The following is a 19,825-nucleotide window of genomic DNA, read 5'->3' on the forward strand; positions in this document are numbered from 1 at the left end:
CTATGCTGTCACATTTAATGGTATACATTCGGCATCATCACTGGCAATACTGAGGCAGAACACAAGCATGTGGTGCACCATCTTTTTTGACTCCCAGAAATTTATTTCTTAAATTTATTAATTACAGTGGTTGGAGACGCCCATTTTGCTGGTATGGGTACATCAGTGGTTCCAAGAATAGGGCCATTTAGCCAATTTATGGTGCAGCACTACCTACTCAAATCTGAATGAAAAGAGAGACTGAAAATGGAACCAGAAGAATTTCCAGTAGATGTTTTTTGCAGCAGCATTACAGTGTGAGCAGTATGAGTGTAGCCAGTGGGATTTCTCCTAATGTATAGAGATTCTCTTGTTTTGGATCTGAATTACAGTTCTGATTTAATTATTTCTGTTGTTAGTGACTAAATATTGGCATTCAGATTGATAGCTAGAATTCATTCCAGAGAAATTAATTTATGAATGATTTCTTATTATAAAAACTACTCATGTTTTTCTTAACCCTTTGGAACTGCTGATGCAATGAGGTCCTTCTGAAACAGCCTCCAGTAGGACTGCACGAGGAATCTATGAGATTTTTATCCTCTGAAAGCTGGGCCACTTCAGCTTTGATTTTCTTTTATTTTTTAGTATGTTGGGTTTGCTGGGATTCTGCAGCTCAGTTGTCACTAAGATGCAGGGAGACCCCTTGTTATTTTGTGACCATGGTGTCTTCACTGGTAAAACAAGGATAACAGTGTTTGGTTGCTGCCAGGTATATCCTAGTATAATGTTTATAAATACCTCTAAATGTTACTACTTCTTTCCAAATGCCTTTCTGCTGGTTGCATTTTAAGTAAAAAACTGTGTGTTTGTGTGGTTGGGGTGGGGTTTCAATCATCTGATGTCAAGTTTTGTTTTATTTTTGTAATGATTTATGCAGTTGTTAATCAGCTGCTGACTCCTCAGAGGAAACTTCAGGGAGATCATGCATTTAGAAACAATCCTGCTTCTAGTATTTTCTCTCCATTGTATTTTTCTTCCTTTGTTCTTTTGTTCTCCATTATGAAGGACATTTGCATGAAAACAAGATTTTTGTTCCTTAAGAGTTCATCTGCTCCTGCTGCTTATTCCCCACCTGGCCATAATCCTCTGTTTGTGACATCTCAATTGGTGGCTGTGCAAATGATTATGATGTCGAAGACAGGATTATGACTTCAGGTGAGAAACAAACAGCAGGAACAGGTGAACTCAAGAGAAATACACATCTCGACTTTTCTCTAACTATTTCTATGCTAAAAGCACGAGCGAAATGCTGGCAATAGTTTACATATGCATATAGAAAATAATGGATATGTAGCCAAATTGCATCATACTAGTGAGTAACATGACAACTCTACTCTTAAAATTGCCTCCAACTTACTGTCTAGTTTCAGGCACCGAGCAGTACGGTAGTGGTATAATATCTAATGACAGTGTGATAAGGACATTGGTTTTTGGTAGTTTTTTTTTTTTTTTCTTTTTTTTTTTTTCCCAAGTGTTACAACTGATCTAAAAGTCTCCCTCTGTGTGCTTGTGTTGTAAGCTGACATCCTTAGTTCACGTGTGACGAGATTTGGTTAAAAATATAAAAAGACCCAAACTGTTGATGATAAGCAAGTTAAGTGGAGTCCTTGATGAAAGTATTGGAGTATTGGAGCAGATCCCAAAGTTCTGTGATATAATGAGAGGCTATTGGTACTGCCTGATTTCTGCTTGAGGTTATTTTGTCCATTTTCTGTTGCACTTATTGTTGTTCCAAAGGAATCCCGCTGCCCCTGCAAGCCATTTCTCTAGGAGCTTTTGCAGAATATCTCCTTTTGAAATTTCTTCTTGGCAGTTGGAGTCTCATGATGATAAATAACTGGTATGGCACTGCACCAACTTGTGAGAGAAAGACATCTGCTAAAAAAACTTAGCAGGTCTGAGCATAATACAAGAGGTGTGTGTGTGTGCTATATTACTGGTTGATGTAACTAACATGAGATTATTTTTTGGAAAATTCCTAGTTGACTGTGAAGGTATTGCTCAAGAGAAACCTCATCTAAGGAATCAGCCTGTGGTCTTGTGACTATGCTGGCAATTTCAGCTAAAGAAATATATATTTCTTTTCCATTCTGCATGGTTTTAAGAATACCTACTTATGGATGGATTATGAATTTCTTTAGAGATATTGGATAAGTGTTCATTTTTGTGTGCAATTTGTGGAATGAAATAGAAGAAATTGTTGTCATTTATTCATATGTTACTGGTTTGCATCAAGATGCATAGATGAAAATAGGAGGGAAGAGGGGAGTTAATATTCAAAGAATTAGACACTGAAAGTCATCCAATCCATAAGTTTGATATTTGAAGTACTCCCAGCTTCAGAGAAACCATGGGGAGTGTTTTGTTTTGTTTTGTTTTTAAACAGAATTGAAGTAGTTATCTTTGGGATCGTGGTAATTAAAATTAGAAAGTTGGTAGCATTTTTATTGCAGGCAATTCTAGTGGTGAGATTAACGTTAGATAACCTTATCGTAAAATAACCAGACACCCTGTGATGATCTGACACATGAGAGGCTGCACAGACCTCATGGTCCCCCGAGGGCTGCGATTGTTTTATGTTTTCATCTCATGATAACCATGCTTTGGTTTTACCCTTTTCTAAGAGCTTCATGTAGTACCCATCTCGCTGCCTCCTCCGGTAAATTTGTAATTTAACACCACTCTAGGAAATGGCAAATCAGCGTGAAACTATTAATCTTATCTCATATCATGAAACAGACGCTGATCCAAGAGATTTGATTACTTTGCTTCTGGTCATTATCCAGAGTGAAAGCTTAGCTTGGACGTTTGTATCATCAACATTTCTGTCATCAGAAAGCAAAAGATTTCAAAAACAAAGTGAAATTCTACGGTCGATCTCATTTAGTGTTTCAGGCCACAAAAATACTGTGTGTCACCAAACTCCTTTAACTGGTCACTTTGCGATAAACCGCAGCATGAAAGCCCTAATTTCTACCCTATGTCTAGAGCTTCTTTCCTAGTCATTAAAAGCGTGACGAAGGACCTGGATGTCACGTATGTGGGCTCTAAATAATCTGCTGTGATTTTAATGAGTTCATTCACAATCACCACTGGTTTGTCTTGCCTCATAAGTATTTGTGAGATGGAGCTTGCAGTCAGACTCTCTGCTGCCGAGTTGCCTTTTGATATTTTGAGATAGACTGAAACTTGCTTCTGTTCAGTCCTGCAAAACTGAGTCTGGTAGCTCGAACTCTGGAAATAGCCAGCTGCATCCTCTACCCTCTAATGAATATATTGTGAATAAGAAATTCAGTTTTAATTTCTATTGCAGTTTAGCTAATTAAAGAGAACATTTTAAATACCTGACTGAGACAATATGATTTGCTTTCTTCTTTTCTTTGCTCTTGGCTTTTCATTTTTGTTGTTCCCATAGTTCTTCTGAGTATCTGCAACTTCATATCTTCTCTCCCATTATGCTTGTGACACTAAAAAGCCTGCAGTCATTTAATATTTAATTATGAGGGAGGCTCAGTCTCTATTTTGCTTCTCCAGTAGGGTAGAGCTTTCTGCTGTACAAGAATATTTGGAAATAAAACTTTTTACAATTTACAAATTCCAGGGGGTTTTACTCATGTAGAAATACACGGAATTTCTGTGCTCAACTGGATGGTTCAACTCTATTTCTTGAGGGAGCGAATTTCACTGTTGACCTAATTCTTCTCCCATCAGAGTTGGCACTGAGTGGTTTTAGATTGTCAGCATTAGAGCTTTACTATTCTTTGTAGAATCCAGAGTTTTGGAAGAAAAGCTGAAGTGCAGCTCTTTCACATGGAATAAGGAAGGCTTAGGCTTGATATTTAGAATGCTTTTATTAACCAGTTCTATCCAAAGAGTGGCCTAGGAACCCAGATGGAGGAGCTTTCCTCACTGCATTAGAATTTTGTCGCAGCTTCTAAAATCCCTTTGACAGCATGTGCCGTCTGTTATCTAGATTGAGTTCAGAAATGGGGGAGTGATAAAGCAGAGAAAAAGTGAAATACAAAACTATGAACGTGTACAGCTTTCCTTGAGAAAAAGAGCCATTGAAAAGGAAATTTTAGGACAGACAACTGTCAGGGAACTTGTTGGAAAAAGAATGGAAAAGGTGTGTAACGTTAGCTTGTGGCTGTAGAGCCTATGCTCTTGGATTGGCACAGCACAGTAAATTTATGGTTCTGTATTGAAAGGTCTGCATCTTGATTCTGACTTATAGGGACTGTACTATAGGGGTTTGTAGCTGAAACTGTCCTTCCATGCCATTAAGATTACAAGTGGGGCATGTTGTTTTGTTAACTATTAATATAAACTGTTAATGTCAGGTTCTGCAGAGATGTTTAGTTCGTCCACATACTGTCTTTATGACAGAGTCCTGCCTTGTGCAAGGATTTTCTCTCAGCCACTTGAAAATACTGTCACCTGTGAGCTCTTCTATCCTAACTCCCATTAGTAAACGCGATTGCCTCACAAGGTCACTTCTGTCCTGGAGTAGTGGAAGGCCGTTCAATTTATGCTTGGTCACGCCCTTTTAACTTAATGTTCTCCTTCACACAAGCTGGTGGTGATGGATGTCTATTCAGGTAACCTAATGGCCTACAGTAACTGTAGGAGAGCCTTTATAACAATATTTTGCAGCTGAGGCCCATCAGAAGAGGCTGTCATACTGCTCCACGCTACATCTAGGACATTTTATACAAATAGTAACAGTCATGCCATAGCCACACTTCACACTTTCAAGTAGGACTATAAAAGATCATTTCTATGGGATAAGAGGAAGCTGATCTTTGTGGCTTGATATATCAGAGGTCATTTGCTGCTGTCAGCTGTCTTCCTGTAACTACTAAACCCATATCAGAATGACCAGTCTTAGCTCTTAAGGAATCTCAGCCATAGAAAGAGAGTCTTCTGGGACTACCTTTGTGGCATTTTGAATGTGTTGTAACTATTCTGAAGCCAGCATCATCATGATGGGCTTCAAAAAGAAACAGCTGGCTTACCACCAGGGAATGAGAGACTGGTATTTGCTCTATCCCTCCTCCTGTTTGATTCAGCTTCTCCCGCATGCTTTCATTAGTTAATTTATGTATCTGTTTGAGGTATTGCAAATCTGCGAAAGAGAAAACACTTCATTTCTCACTAAAACTGTGGCCTGTATGCCAAGAGGACCTTAAGCATTTGTGTTTAGATCCTTCCATACTCAAGTGATATAATTAGCTTCTGTTTCTCAAAGGACTCAGGACGTACAGTCCCATGCACAGGTCATCAAAGTAGGTAACAGGTTGAGATATTGCACTGTGCATCATTTAGGGGGATCTTCCCCAGTGGTGATTGTATTCTGCACAAAACTTTTAGATGTACATGCTTTTAGTAAAAAAAGTCCATGTCGTTTCCAAGTGTCCTTTTCATTTCTATGGATTTCCTATCTAACTGTGTAAGAAAATGTAACTGTATATTTCTCTATAACTGCAAACTAAGGAGTTGACTTCCAATAGGAACAGAGTACTTGTTAATGGAAGGGAATCTGACAGCTATCTTGTTAAACCAGTGTATGAGCTATGGAAAAACTGAAGCAGGAACAGGAAGCATAATGTATATGTTGTATCTGCCAATGATAGAGCTTTGCCATTATCCAGAGAAGACAGCATTTTAAAGCCAGACTCTTTGGCAGCAACTCTGCAGCTACCTGTCTACCAGTTCATCCATCCATATGTTGCACATGTCAGTGGCTGAGAATATAAATATTTTCTCAATATTAGTGTAAAATAGAAATAGTATATGCTTTTATTATGTGTACTCTAGCAGGTTGATTTGTAATTTTCCCACTCTCTTGTTTAAAGAAACTGTTCCCGGTAGTTTAGTCAAGTTTCTGCCTATCAACTGCTCTGGTCTGGCCATTTTATCTCATAGCTTCACTTCCAGTGACAGAGACATAAGCTATGTGATAAATGCCATCTTGTGTTTACTGGGGGACAGTGTGGGGTGAAAGCGTGCAAGCTGTTGTCTGAAAGCTGATGAAACAGTGAGCAGTCAGTAGCTAAGCCTTTAGAGAAAGGTTTTCTAATATTTGCTATATGTACTTTTGAATGTGGAGAGGTGAAGTGCCATGGGTCTGACTTGACTCTTCTCAAGGACTTTATTAATTTTCTCCTCTCGAGATAATTTAACACAAAATCATTGGGCTGCCTGTTGTTCTACCTTGCACTAGATTTTGTCTAGTTAATACGGAGCTATGCACTAGCTACATTTTGATGTGGGTCTTGTTCCAGCCTTTGTTCTGAAGTACGGCGTCATTTCAAAATGAAAAAGTCTTTCTAAAAAGCTTTTATTTTTCCTATGTGCAACTACTGCTCTGACAAGATGAAGTGAGTCAGCCTGTCTTTAATGGTGTTGCATTGAAACGGCTTCTTCCATTCAACTCTTGTTGTCATTCCTTGGCATGATCATTACTTTCAGGGCAGCTTAGAGGTCAATCAGGCAGAGCCACGGAGGCACCTACAGCTAGCCTCAGGATACTCCCTACAAATGTAAGATCAAAAGGGCAGGCACATGAAAATTACTGTTTACTTTTTATGAATTATTTCCCAGAGATAGGATCATTAGCAGAATCTAAATGCTGGCTGGCTCGTATTGCAAGGGCACTCCTGACAGAATATGCTCACTTGGGCACACCATTCTTTTGAAGTCAGAAAATTTTCTGTTTTTGTTCTTTGTGGGATTTCTATATTATATAAATAACTTTCTAGTTGTATGCTTTTCCCCAAAACAGTCTCTACCTTTGCACATGCTTTTAATTCTTAAATGTCTTCCATTTCTTTCCTTTGTTTGTGCAGTAAATTTCAAAGCCTACATCCATACGCTGGGGAATATGCAGGAGACACTTAGCTTCTGAAAGAAGTAAAACTTCCTGGTAATCTTTCTGAGTGAACACTGACTGGTACTTAAAATTCATCACTGGCCAATGGGTACCGCAGTTATCCCTACTGTAAATACAGGGGAAAGGTGATGTTGGCTGTCATGGTGAGGTACACGTTGGCAAATGCTGATTCAGTGTCTGCTCCTGTAGTAATCTTCACACATCAAATTCTACGCATTCTTATCCACATAAGTATCTGGCTTCTGTTTGATCACAGTAATCAGGGCTATTTAGAGGGGTCACGGAATATTTGCCCTTTTGTCTTGTGTCTGCAGCTATGAAAGCATGACTTTAGAGCAAATGTTGATTGAATTCTAAAGAGACTGGCGCTGGCTAGGAACATGTGTAGCTGCTGATATGCTAAACTTCTGATTCCAAGTAAAAAAACCGTTTGCTTTTTAAAATAACTTTGGAAAAGTTACCTTGAAAGACCAAATACGTGGTGGACATTACTTATTAATGAAAACTGATATCAACTTCCTGCTTATTATCCAACAAGTTAGTGCCTTTAATGCAAAATGATTGAATGCTGCCCATTGTATGAGTGAAACTATGTCTGGCTACTAACCAAAAAACTAAATCCCTTATAGCTATTTTTCTTAAAGTGTGTGCTGTGAGATTAAGCAGTTGTCTTTTTTCCCTTCTACTGTTTTTTTTTTTTTAAATTTAGAATACGCCCATATACATATATAAAATATATAATCAAATATATCTCTATATAGTTAAAAAATATATAGTATACTCTCTTGTATCCCCTTCACGTGCTACGCTTAGGGAGCAATGGCATCTGTCCAATGGCATTTCTTTTCTAAATCCTTACTCCTATAACCTGGCAAGACAATTTGCATAAGTGCGTTTTTATTTATTTGGCATGATGTTTTCTCAACATCACTGGTTTTTTTCTTTGGCATTCATCTTGAGAATGCCAGCATCAGAGAATGTCTTGCTAGTGTTTAAAAGGATAATTTGAACATTTTATGTTCTGCATTTTCCTCTTGCATTTGTATAGAAAATGTATGAACCTTTGAACAGTTAGAGTGTAAAGGAAACTTACATGTGGCTGAATGTAGTCATTGGGCTCCCCAGTGTAGAGGTCTATGAGTGGCCATCTGCAGGAATGGGTCTGGGGCTTAAGCAGCAATGTTCATAAAGCTGAGCACATAGAAAATGCTGTAGAAAAACAGAGCAGTTGGCACTAGACACAATTTAGGCTTGTATTGAGCTGCAGGCAGTCCCAGAAGTTTCCATTCATATATCTTGAACATCTAAGGTTAGATCTGCAGGTAGGTAGGGGTGTCTGAATGCTTCCCTTTTGTCTTGAAGTCATGCTTACAGGTTCATGAGACATCCAGGAGCAACCTTTTTGGAGCCAGTATCTGGCATTCTTGCTGTGCATTTCTTGCAAACTTTACAGTAAGGCAGGATCAGTTATGTAATCATGCTGTTACTCTTGGAAATCTTTGTTGTTGATGTCTTTTTTGTCTTTTCTTTGTCATCTTGAAAAACAATGGTTTTAAGATGTCTTCTGCTGCACTTCATGCTTTGTAGTCTACCTCCTCTTTTTTGTAATGTGCCACACAGGTCCTTAAACCTGTTTTCTGAGCTTGTACACTTGGAAGATGATACCCAAGTTCAGGTGGGTTTCCAGGAGAAGTCTCCTCAGTGCTGCTAGGGCGGGAGAATGATGGAGATGCTTTTTCCACCCAGTTGCTAAGAGTGCAGGTATACCTGTCAACTGACACTTAAATTAAGACTTCCATTTCCCCGTGTATAGCCATACCTTTACAGACAGGTGTAGATTTGTTGCAAGAAGGGCTATTTTTGGCTCTACTGTAGGAAACCCTGAAGGTAATGAGTTGCATATAGTAAATCTTGCTTATCCAATAATTTCCACTACATTTCAAATTAAGGTCCTAAATTAGGGTTAGTGTCAGACTTGCTCTTCAGCTATGTCCTTATTCTGTTTTAAAAGCACATAGTTAAGGACTTTAATATGTTTTAGATTCAGTGCTTGTAAGTTATACTGAAATCCCTAGGGGAGCCAAAATAACTTATTAAAACCTTGCAAATGTTTTTGACTGCTGCATTCTATTATTTTCTATTCCAGCGGTAGCATACAGCCTCTGCTGATGGGCGGAGGAACGCAAACCTCCAGGGCCCATTAGACTTAACTTGTTTACTGCATTGATATCTATATGTTAAATGACAAGAGAGTTCAGGTTATTGAATAATTTAAAATTCAGCTCTAATTGGTGTCATATGACCTGGAAAAGGCCATGGATGACGCCAGGAGCATGCTGTGAAATTCTTATAAATAATTCATAAATTAGATCATTCATTTGCCTGGATGTCTTGTTAAATGCAGAAGTTTGTAAGTAATAACTGATGATATAACACCTGTAAGTATTTAGTTCATATGCTGGAAGGTAATCTACCTTGATGATCTTCTAGCAAAACCTGCCAGAGTATGAGAGTTAATTGCACTAGGGAGAATGCACTACATTTATTTGGGATGGGGCTTTGGCAAGGCTTACTGTGCAGATGTTGCATTACGCATTCCCTATCAGCTAGACAACTATTCTGTGTATGCCCATGTTAAAAATGCAGCTCATCACTCTTCTGCCCTTATTTCACATGAACTCCAAATGCACTGGGAAATGGTAGTGACCTGCTCTGCTCACAAATAGTATAGTTTTTGAAATATTTATCTAGGTCTTGAACTACTGATTCTTCAGTAAAATAAAGGGCAGAAGTAAAAAATTGAAGTCAGAAGATTGTGATTTTTCGTTTTTATAATGTTGGCAGCACATTGAATGTTAATAGTTAGACCTGGTGCTGTCAAGATTAGTATAGTGGCGTTTTTCTATGGTGCAAACAGCTCTGGTGTAGTTTTGTTTCTGAAGACAAAAATGTTTCCTTTATTTGTAGTGGTCAGATATTGCATTGCCATATGTAGCTACTGTTTGGGCTTAATGGGCATTCTGTTCACAGTGACTTCCAGGACTAAATGCAGAGATGCTGCACTTCAGTTTTCTTGGAGCACTGTATTATTAATGACTGCCTTATCAGCCAGCATAAAACCAGTTTGCTGATCTGAAATGGAAGCATTTGTTAGAGATTATCTACAGTATTTTTGTAGCTGGAGAGAAGGGTGGCATGTTTACGAATGCAAAATACACACTTAAAGCTGAGTGCCAGAAAATGCTCACTTGCCACTTTGAATGCAGGTTTTTTGTGCACCTGGCATCCCGGCTCAAACCCTAATAACAAAAGGGAGAAAAAAAATTAAAGGCAGTGAAAACAGAGGAGGTGTTCCTCTGCTGTCAGCTAGCAGCAATGGATTCATTTTTTTGTGATGTGATCCTATTTTAGTTTTGTTTTGCTACACCTGTTCAGTATACTGAATTGAGTGGATTTTTATGGAAAAAATACAGGTTTCTGGCTGTCATTCACATATTGTTTCTCTGACTTGGGGCCACTTGTTTTATTCAGTGGAATGTGGCAATCATAGCTGTACATAATTGCCACAGAAAATTGTGCTTCATTTCTTTATTTCTTGAAAAATGATCAGCTTATCTTGTGAGTTACCTGTGGCATCTATCTCAGGTACTAACAGAAGCAGTTGCTGTACTATTATCTGGGCACCCTGTAAATGACTGGTGCTAGGTTACTTATGTTAGAGATTTTAATAAGGATTTTATGATTTAAAGAAAAGAAACTGATAGACTTCAACAGGTCCTGGTAATTTACTTTGAAATCTTTACCATTTTACGTCTTTCTTGATAAATTCTTACGGATTCTTGGAAAGAATAGCTTCTTAATCACTAGTAATGCATTTCAAATAGTCTTATCACTGGAAATAGTTGTTCTTATAATGGCTTTTCTGTTGCCCAGATAACACACCCAAGCTTATTTATAATGCATTCTCCTTATTCCAGTGACAAGAGCAAGTGCTTACACTGCTGATAGATCTGCAAACCCCAAACCAAGCTTTATTCAGATGATACCTCTACATCAGCAGTGTGTAGTGCTGACTGAGTTCCAAGTTTAGGATGCGTACCTTAATGAGTGTGTCAGCTAGGTCACTAATGCATGCCCATGACACTCTTTAAGGTGTCCCTGTATATGGCAGTCTCTCATTTTCCTATTTAGAAACTCTTCCTTCATCTTGGAGCACCTTTAAAGCCCTGCATTTTTTTCAGGTTGCTGCTTCTGATTGTGCTTGGTTCCCTCCGGGCTCCTGGCTCTGTTCTGCACAGTGAAGAAGGAACTTGCATGTTCCTTGCCATGTTTCTCCCCTACCTAAAGAAACCCCAAGTCTGAAAATCCAGTTTAGAGAAATGTTTTCCTGTTAACCTCTGTGGCTCTGTATTTTTCTCAGTGTGTGGATGGACTACAGCTTTTGTCCAGTGAGTGCAAGACTTCCCAAGTTAATGATTTGCACAGACATGTCTTGTGCATGCACGTCTGCCTGTGAAATCTGTCAGTATGTTCCTTGTGTGGAGATCATAAGACCTGATCTGCTGGTAGCCTAGCCTTAGCCATACAGAACCTTGTGTGCTGGAATCAGTTTTTAAAGGTCTCCTCTACCAGTCTATGCGCTAACTCTGCAGAGCACGCAGTCTGCATTTAAGAATTTGCAGAGGTGCTAATGCTGCATGCAGAAAGCTGGTGTGCTGTTTGTCTGTCTGTAGGTAGTTTTAAGGACTGGATGTTTGTTTAAGCTTTTCTCTGAATCCCTGAGCAAAAATTACTGGGATTGCAGTGAAGATTTCTTAGAGCTCCCCACCTGTCTTCCCTTTTCAGCCCTTCTAAAGATTATTTGAACTATTTTTTAATATCTTCATGTTTCCATGCAAGAGTTTCACACCTGTCTTATAAAATCTTATTAACTTTGTTATGCTGCAAGGAGCAGTCTGAATTTTTGTTTGTTTGCTTACGCCTCAGTTAAAGGAAGTTATATCTTTAAATACTATGCAGCAAGCATAGGAGAGCTCCGCAGAGGGGAAAGCACAGCTGTTCCATCATGGTCTGTCATGGTTTCCATGCATCCCGTAGGTAATATCTTTCTTAAACTCTTCTTGTAAAATTACTTAATTCTGTATGCTTATGAGTCTTTAGACTCAATGTAGTAGATGAGTCTTTACAATTTATTTTTTTTTTTTTTTCATTTTTCCCTTTCACCTGGCCAGAATTTTACAAATCTGTCCTGGTGTGTTCTGGTTTTATGATTCTTTGTAAGTTTAGAATTCAGGCAATTTTCCCTGCAGCCTACATCTAGCTGTAGTTTTCAATTAAAGCATTAACAGACAACACACATTACTTACAAAGTTGCTGGCTCCCAGTAGTTCATTTTTCTTTAGTATTAGAATTTGCAAAGTACTGAGTAGCCTTCAAAGGCATGTGAAATTGGAATTCAGTCTTCTACCTAATATGACCTCCTTCTTCTAAAGGAATGAAAAAAAAAAACCTCAAAAAAACCACCACTTGCATTCGATGACATTAATGAGAATTTCCCACCCTGCAAACATATTGTAACTGTGAAATAACATTAAAGTTTCTCTGCCTTGTTATGAAGTCTTTAAATGTCAATGCCATTACTGAGACCATCAGGGCAGATTTAATGGTGGCCAAGGTCAACAAATGCTAACTGGTACCTCTCTTTTAGGGCCTCCGGGGACTCCTAATGGAGTCTCAGCCATGAAGTTAATTTGTGATGTGGGTCTTTATTCTTAAATCTGCTCCAATGATTATTTTGTACCATCTCCATGTGCTCAGATTTCTTAACATTCTCTTGTGTCTTCAGTCAATAAAACAAATGGCTGGAATAAGGAATTTCTGTCATTCCATGTTACATTACATCTTTTTGTATTGTTTGCTCCTTTTTACCTCATGGGCTGATGAAGGTCAGGTGTATTCTTTCTGTAGATTACCCTACTCTGTCATCTCTGATAGGATCTTCCAAAAAAATCTTTTGGATCTGCTACTACCTGCTGTCCTAGAGATCTGGGCCAGTAGCCACGTCAGACCTCTTTTTCTGTAGTTGCCCTAAGTGCTGGGATAGCAAAAGGTGGGAAATGAGAGACAGAATGTAACTGCAAGATTCTCTCCCTTTCCCTTTTCTTCCCGTTGCTGGTCATCCCTTTATGCATTGCCTAATGTAGATTTTAAAAGTTTTGTAACCTTTATTTGCCTAGAAAATACTGCAGACAAAGATGGCAAGATGCAAATAATAAATAACCAAACTCTGTTTTTTTGGCAGAGTGTTGCATTTCTGCTCACTTGTCCTGCCAACCCCTCTGACTTTAAAATATTTTAATGTCCTGCACTTTTCACCCAGTCCAAGCACCAGACTTTCCTCAGACATTTAGCACTGACATTAATGCAAATGCCTCCAACTTACTGGGCCCTTTGGGGCAAAACATGACATCCTTGGCTTTCAATCAGTTGGCGGAGAGGATATTTTTATATCCACAAAACTAGAAATAATAAAATATCAGTATTCAGGTGCTAATCCATGTTAATTTACATTCTGTGAAGTATACCAGAAACTTGTAATCGGTTGTCTTCAAGAACAGCAGAGTATATTTGGTATTTTGCTTATTTATAAAAAGGAATTTAAATTATGGATATAAACACTGCACAGATTTGGATTGTATCTCTCTTCTAATCATCACTGGACACTTACTTGCATCCCTAAGTTCTGCTGTCATGGAGCTTGCTGACTGACTTTGAGTGTATGTCGACCATACCTACCTGTTATAAGCACTGCTAGAATGCAAATAACACTTTGCTCACTATCTGTGGATTATGAATTTCACCGCTGAAGTACTTTCACTGAAGTGGTTTCATTATCTTTAACAAACCTGGTGTCTGTTAAAAAAAAGAAAAAAAGAAACAACTTTGTGAAAAATCCCAAAGGCTGGAAGATTTTAAATTCAGTGTATTATTGAAATTAATGCAAAAGAAATCATGGAATCACAGAATGGTTGTGAGTGCCTGCTTCACTATCACTCTGATGTGCATAACAGCTCAAATGCTGAACTGCCTGGATGAACCATAGTGTAAAGATACTCTGAGATATGAGTGGGATTTTGCTGTGTGTTGTATAATATCCATGAGTATAACAAAACCACCAGAATTTGCTTGCACTGAGTTGACAAATGTGAATTACAGTTGCTTTCTTTCTTCGGAGTTTTATCAGAATATAATCACTTGCCCAGCTTAATTGAAAAATCACTTACGTTTATAGCTGAATTTAAACATGTTTTGTATTTAAATGACAGCTTTTGATGTACAGACATTTTTTACAGAAAGTAGTTAGTTTTTATCTGTGTTTCTGTAAAGATATTTCAAAAACTCTCATCAAATTTCCAGCGATAAGTAATATCCCATTCAGTGCAAGGTGAAATGTTTTACATCAAATCTCCTGCTGTGTAATGGCCAATCAAAGAGTATTTATAGTGGCTGAATGGATTTTTTGGCTCGGTATTCAAAATTAAACATTTTCAAACATTAACATTTAATGTTTTTTGCCACTCTTCAAGTTGATTTTATGTAACCCTAGGTGCTCACAACTACTTGATACTCTGAAGCGACTCATTTTATGCTGAGCATCCTGCAGGCAGTGGTTTTACGTTTATTACACTTGTGTAGATTGAATGAAATGTATATTTGATAGCAGAACCATGTCTGTCTTTTGATAAACATTTTGTCAAGGTGGGCTGTACGTCCATCAGCAGGATGCAGTGAGTGAGCATGTTTAAATTGTGACATTAATTAGTAAAGATGCATTTTACTAATTCAGAGGAAATTGTTTCTCTTATTTCAGATGTCTGGTAAGAAGTCCTCCTGTCAACAACCACCCTCTGAACTAGATGGTTCGTACTTAGCTGTTGCAGGACCTCAGATTTCGTATAAGAACAGTAAAGCATCAAAGCTTGGAAGTCCAAGCCGTGTAGCATTGTCTCAGCCTTGCAGGAATAATCATAATTATGGAACTGAAATCATTTACAACCATCAAGATCGTCCGAAAGAAAATCCCTTGGAAAATGGCTTGCACAGAAAGTGCAACAATATGATTTCCTCAGTCAAGCAGAGGAGCCCTCACCATGTAAAACCAGCTCAGGAGATGGACCAAAAAGCAAATGAATTTTCAAGCACTTGCCCTCCACAAATGACCTGTGGCTGTGCCTGCAAGCATGTAGGGAGCTCAGGTGGCGTTCAGAAGAGGCACCATGTCAGCCAGGTACCCAGAAGAGTCTCTGGACCTGCTCACAAAACCTGTGATTATTCCAGGCTCTCTCGAGTTTCTGGGCTGAATGACAGCGGGGGTTCAGGGTCTAAAGAAGCAGAACAAGCTAAACGGTTGTCTGAAGAAAGAAGGCAGCAGCTGCTTCTGCAGAAGATGGAGCTGGAAATTGAAAAGGAACGTCTCCAAAATCTGTTGGCTAAACAAGAAGCAAAACTGCTCCTAAAACAACAACAACTACACCAGTCCCGAATGGATTACAACAGGTGATTTCAAGATTCATATTTAAAAAAAATAAATTCTAGAGTTTCTAATGAACATGTGAGCAATAGTTATAAAGGAAAAAGGGAATTTGTAAAATAAGATCAGGCAGTTCTTGTGGCACAATTTCTCTGTAACGGTGATTTAGAGGAGAGGAGACTTTTGAGTATATTAGCATATACTGTTGGGAAACAGCATGACAGCTGTGGAAAGCAGCAGAGGAAAACAGTATGTGGTAGAAAGAAAGACATAAGAAAAGCAGTTCTAAGAGACTGGGTAGGAAAAGAAGAGTAGTAGAAGAAATTGTGAGCTTGATCTTAGTGCAGGCAGTTGAAGGAACATAGACATTTGGCAAGGGAGCAGTGTGTGTAGATGACATAGGCAAGGCATTTCTCTCCGTTACTTGGAGAGGTCAGTTTTGAAATACTGCACTTTCTTAGGTGGTGACTGGAAGAAATATCTTTTACAGAAAATATGAAGACCATTTTATTTATTTAATATATACACGTGGCAAAGGAAGGGAGTCCTGTGATATAGGGACATTTTCCTTTCAGTGATATTTCTGTAGGCAAGGATGCCAAGACAGAGGCAACAGAGGCACAAGACCTGCTTAAAAAAAGAAGGAAGAAGCAATAACCAGAGAAATATGGAATGTGGCTTCAAAAGCCCTTGTGATTGTTACAGAAGGTGAGAGAACACCTTCCTGACAATTTAAATGAGGACTTTGGCAATACAGATAAACTTATTGGTATCATTAAACCAAGAAGGGGATTGGGTTAAAGCCACAGACCGAAAAGTTAGATTAGCTGGTGTAACTCAACTGTGAGCTAGCATTTCAGCATTAGGAGGCTAAAGCAGTGGGAGAAATCTGTCAGTCTTTAAGAAAAGACTGTAGGAAGGTTTCACAAGAAGGCTTATCTCAATATTACTTTAGTGTGGTAAATACTGACAGCATCCCACAAGTGTCTGTAATACTTGACCCACTTCCTGCTTGCACGCATTATAACCACCACAGAAGAACATATCACTTTCTTTTCTCAGTAACAGCCCTCTGGTTACTTTCCAAACCTTAAAAGAGAGTACCATAACTCAGATGATCGTTTGTTTGACTTCTTGGGCCCTGTCTTACACTGAAAAGAGTATGTTTATTTAGGCCTTAAAATGTCTGTTTTATCAAAGTCAATCATAATTGTGTGAGTTGAAAATGGCTGAGGCTACAAACAAAGAATTATAACTTAAGGCAAAAAAGAAGCAGGAACAGATGGATTCTTAATCATCAAATACCTTAATTCTATGCATGCAGATCTCTAAAGAAAAACAAGTAGAATATGAAGGATATACAGACTAAATCTTTTGGAGTTTTGTTCCTAATAGATAATTTTCAGATTTATTTGAGGCATCATCTGCCCAGGAAAATAACTAGACCTTAAATATCTCTATAATGTTGTGCTTGTTAATACCATTGTGCCTATTTTAACTTCTTTTTTTTTTTTTTTCTGAAAAAAAAAAGGTGGTTTACAGAGTTCTAGTTACTTAAGGAAAATATAGAAGGAAAAAATGCTGTGAAAAAAGTCATATGATCAGTCTGAGCACTAAATCTGTTTTTGTAATCTATTCAGAGGTGAAGGTGAATGCACAATTGCCATTTTGACCATATGAAGTGCAACTAGACTCAGTGTGCTTGCTTTTAAAAAATACTCAGTCTCTTTAGAATGAAATGTTTGATATTTACAGACAAATCTCATAAGCATTACAGTTCTATTTCAGTTCTGGCTGTATAATTCTTTTGCACTTTATAACAGGATAATTTTATGTACTACACAAACAGTAGAAATTTGTTTAGCTAAGCTTGAATACCCTTGCTTCTTTGGCAGCAGACTCTAACCTAGTGCATCTCCTTACATCAAAAATACAATGAAAATCCATTTCCAAGTTGTGTTTATTTTTTCTGTCCTTCTGCATGGATGGAATGCTGGTTAAGGTCCATTTTGAGCTGCTGAAAGTATTGTCATTCATTGACAGATGAAAGGTCTGAACATTTGTAATAATTGGCTATTAAATCTTATTCTCTTATGAAAAGTATGAATCGATCTTTTTTTTGACAACAGTGCATCATAACTGCATCTTAATTTCCCACATTTTCTCTGGATGTGAAGTAGTTGCTCAGCTATCAAAAATGGTGGGTTGACAAGGAAAGTGGCAGATCAGTAACTTCTACTCTGATGTTGTATGAGGGGAGATTCAAGTTGGACACTGGGAAAAATTTACTCTGAAAGAGTGGTCAGGCTCTGGAATGGGCTGCCCAGGGATGTGGTGGAGTCACTGTCCCTGGGGATGTCCAGGACTGTTTTTATGTTGTATGAAGGGACATGATTTAGTGGAGAAATATTGGTGGTAGATGGGCTGGATGATCTTGACAGTCCTTTCCAAATTTGGTGGTTCTGTGATTCTATGATTCTACCGAAGTCAATCACCCCAGAATATATAAAACTTTCATGAGTGGCAAAATATTCTTTCTTGGTTATGTGGAAAAATCTGGCTAAATCCTGGAAACAACAATTTCATGTAAGCGGAAAAAATGCCTCTATTACTGACTTTTTTCAGTCTTCACTGGAAAGAAAGAGAAGGGTGGGCTAATGTATTAAAAATTGAGGATTATCTCTGTACACATAGTTTCAGAAGACACAACCACCTCAAACATTCTACATTTTGAGAAACTTACATGCCTCTGAGCTTGGGTGTTAATGAAGCAGTATTCTTAGCCAACAAGGAATGTTGTTATGGGACACTGTGACCATTTTCTCAAGGAGGCAGATAGTTTGAAAGCAGTAAATGAAATTTTTCTAACTTTTTTCCCAGTGGAAATCTACAGAAGGAGAGGTACTGTACATCAGTCAGCCTTACAAAACAAAAGGTACATTTGAAAGCATGAAAATAGTTTTGAAAGCTTCTCCATTAAACATGATTAAGTGCTTTGCTTGTAGACACAAAACTGACCCTATTTATGGCAAATTTCTGTTCTGGTGATAGGATGAGCTGCATAAACAGCTACTTCTGCTTTTTCAGGTTTAGAGGCCGTGTGTCAGGTTCAGAAGATGTGCTCATTGATGAAACACCTGGAGAACTTGCTCTGATGATGAACGGCAACAGCATGGGGCTACGGTAATTTTTTTTCTTGACTTCTAAGTACTTCACATTGTCAGTGCATCTTGACATTGTAATATTGGCTGCCAAGTGTATCTGTTCGTGTGTTTGTTTCAGATTAAGAACTTTTTTTCCCCAGGAAAAAATAAAAATTCCTTGGCTGTTGAATTTTATGGGGTAAATGTTGAATAATTATTACCTAGAGTTTTGGGGTTGATCTCTCTAGCAGTCTCAGATTGTGTACATCCCACCTTAAGGACAATAACCTGGCCCACAACAAATAGAAGTTTTCATAAGATCTGAGATTTCTTTCTCTGCTCTAGGTTTTACTTCTTATTTTTCAATTCATATTTGAACATCTGTTTAGCTTTGATTTGGACCTGTTGTAGAAAGTACATGAACCCTTACCTCTGAGATAGAAACGATATGTTACCATTGGTGATAGTTGCTTGTTTTTAAAACAACAGTGTGTTGCACCTCTGCATAATCAGTGCTAACTACAGCTAAAATAACTTTAAGTAAAGCTAATATTCAGCCCTTTATCTCCATTCTGCAGACTATTTAAAATATTAATGAACGTATGATTGAATTTTTTTCGTGTTCTGTCCAGCTGTATTTCCTGCTTCCGTTGGGAGAAGGGTCAGGCCTATTAGAAAAACAACAAATTAGAACTGTGGACTTGACAAGTGTTTTTCTCTTGCTCTCAAAAATAAACAGCATTGTGTTCTGTATTTGAACTATATCTGTTCTTTTGACCCAAGCTTCCTTTTCAGTGCACGAGGGGAGCAACTGGCCTTTGAGAGGCCCCCTCTTTAATGACAAGAGAAATCTTTAAAATAATAAGCTCTTCTCTCTGCTTCTGGTATGATTGTAAGAGAAGAAATGTTAATTTATTTACAGTCTAAGGATTCAGTACTTCATTTTTGTATTTTTTAACCTTAGTTGATAATGTTTTTTTATTGACATCCCTCTTCACTGGAAAGGGAAGTCAGACAATAGGTAACGCTTCTTTCCCTAGAAGAACAGAAGTTGCTAATTTCTTTGGAATGCTTCATTGCTAAAGCAGATGTTTTGTTGATACGAGTTACTGACTTATCCCTCATTGTATTTTGATGCTTTTTGTTTTGTTTTCATACAGACTGAAGTGTGATCACTCTTAAGAAAAGAGGTATAGTCATTATATTAATATGCAGTAG

General features: G+C 38.0%; 1 protein-coding gene across 3 annotated transcripts in view; it reads left to right on the forward strand.

Moving 5' to 3' along the window:
- The window catches only part of KIAA1328 (KIAA1328 ortholog), a 180,182-nt gene that overhangs the window by 103,312 nt on the left and 57,045 nt on the right, over positions 1-19,825 (forward strand). For all 3 annotated transcript variants that reach the window (XM_042831185.1, XM_042831186.1, XM_042831187.1), the window contains 2 exons: positions 14,805-15,490; positions 18,552-18,647. In XM_042831185.1, coding sequence (XP_042687119.1) covers positions 14,805-15,490; positions 18,552-18,647 — 782 coding nt within the window. The remainder of the gene's footprint in view (positions 1-14,804; positions 15,491-18,551; positions 18,648-19,825) is intronic.

Source organism: Centrocercus urophasianus, unplaced genomic scaffold (assembly GCF_019232065.1).
Source record: "Centrocercus urophasianus isolate 14NV4802_14NV808 unplaced genomic scaffold, USGS_Curo_1.0 seq_35, whole genome shotgun sequence".
Lineage (NCBI taxonomy): Eukaryota > Metazoa > Chordata > Aves > Galliformes > Phasianidae > Centrocercus > Centrocercus urophasianus.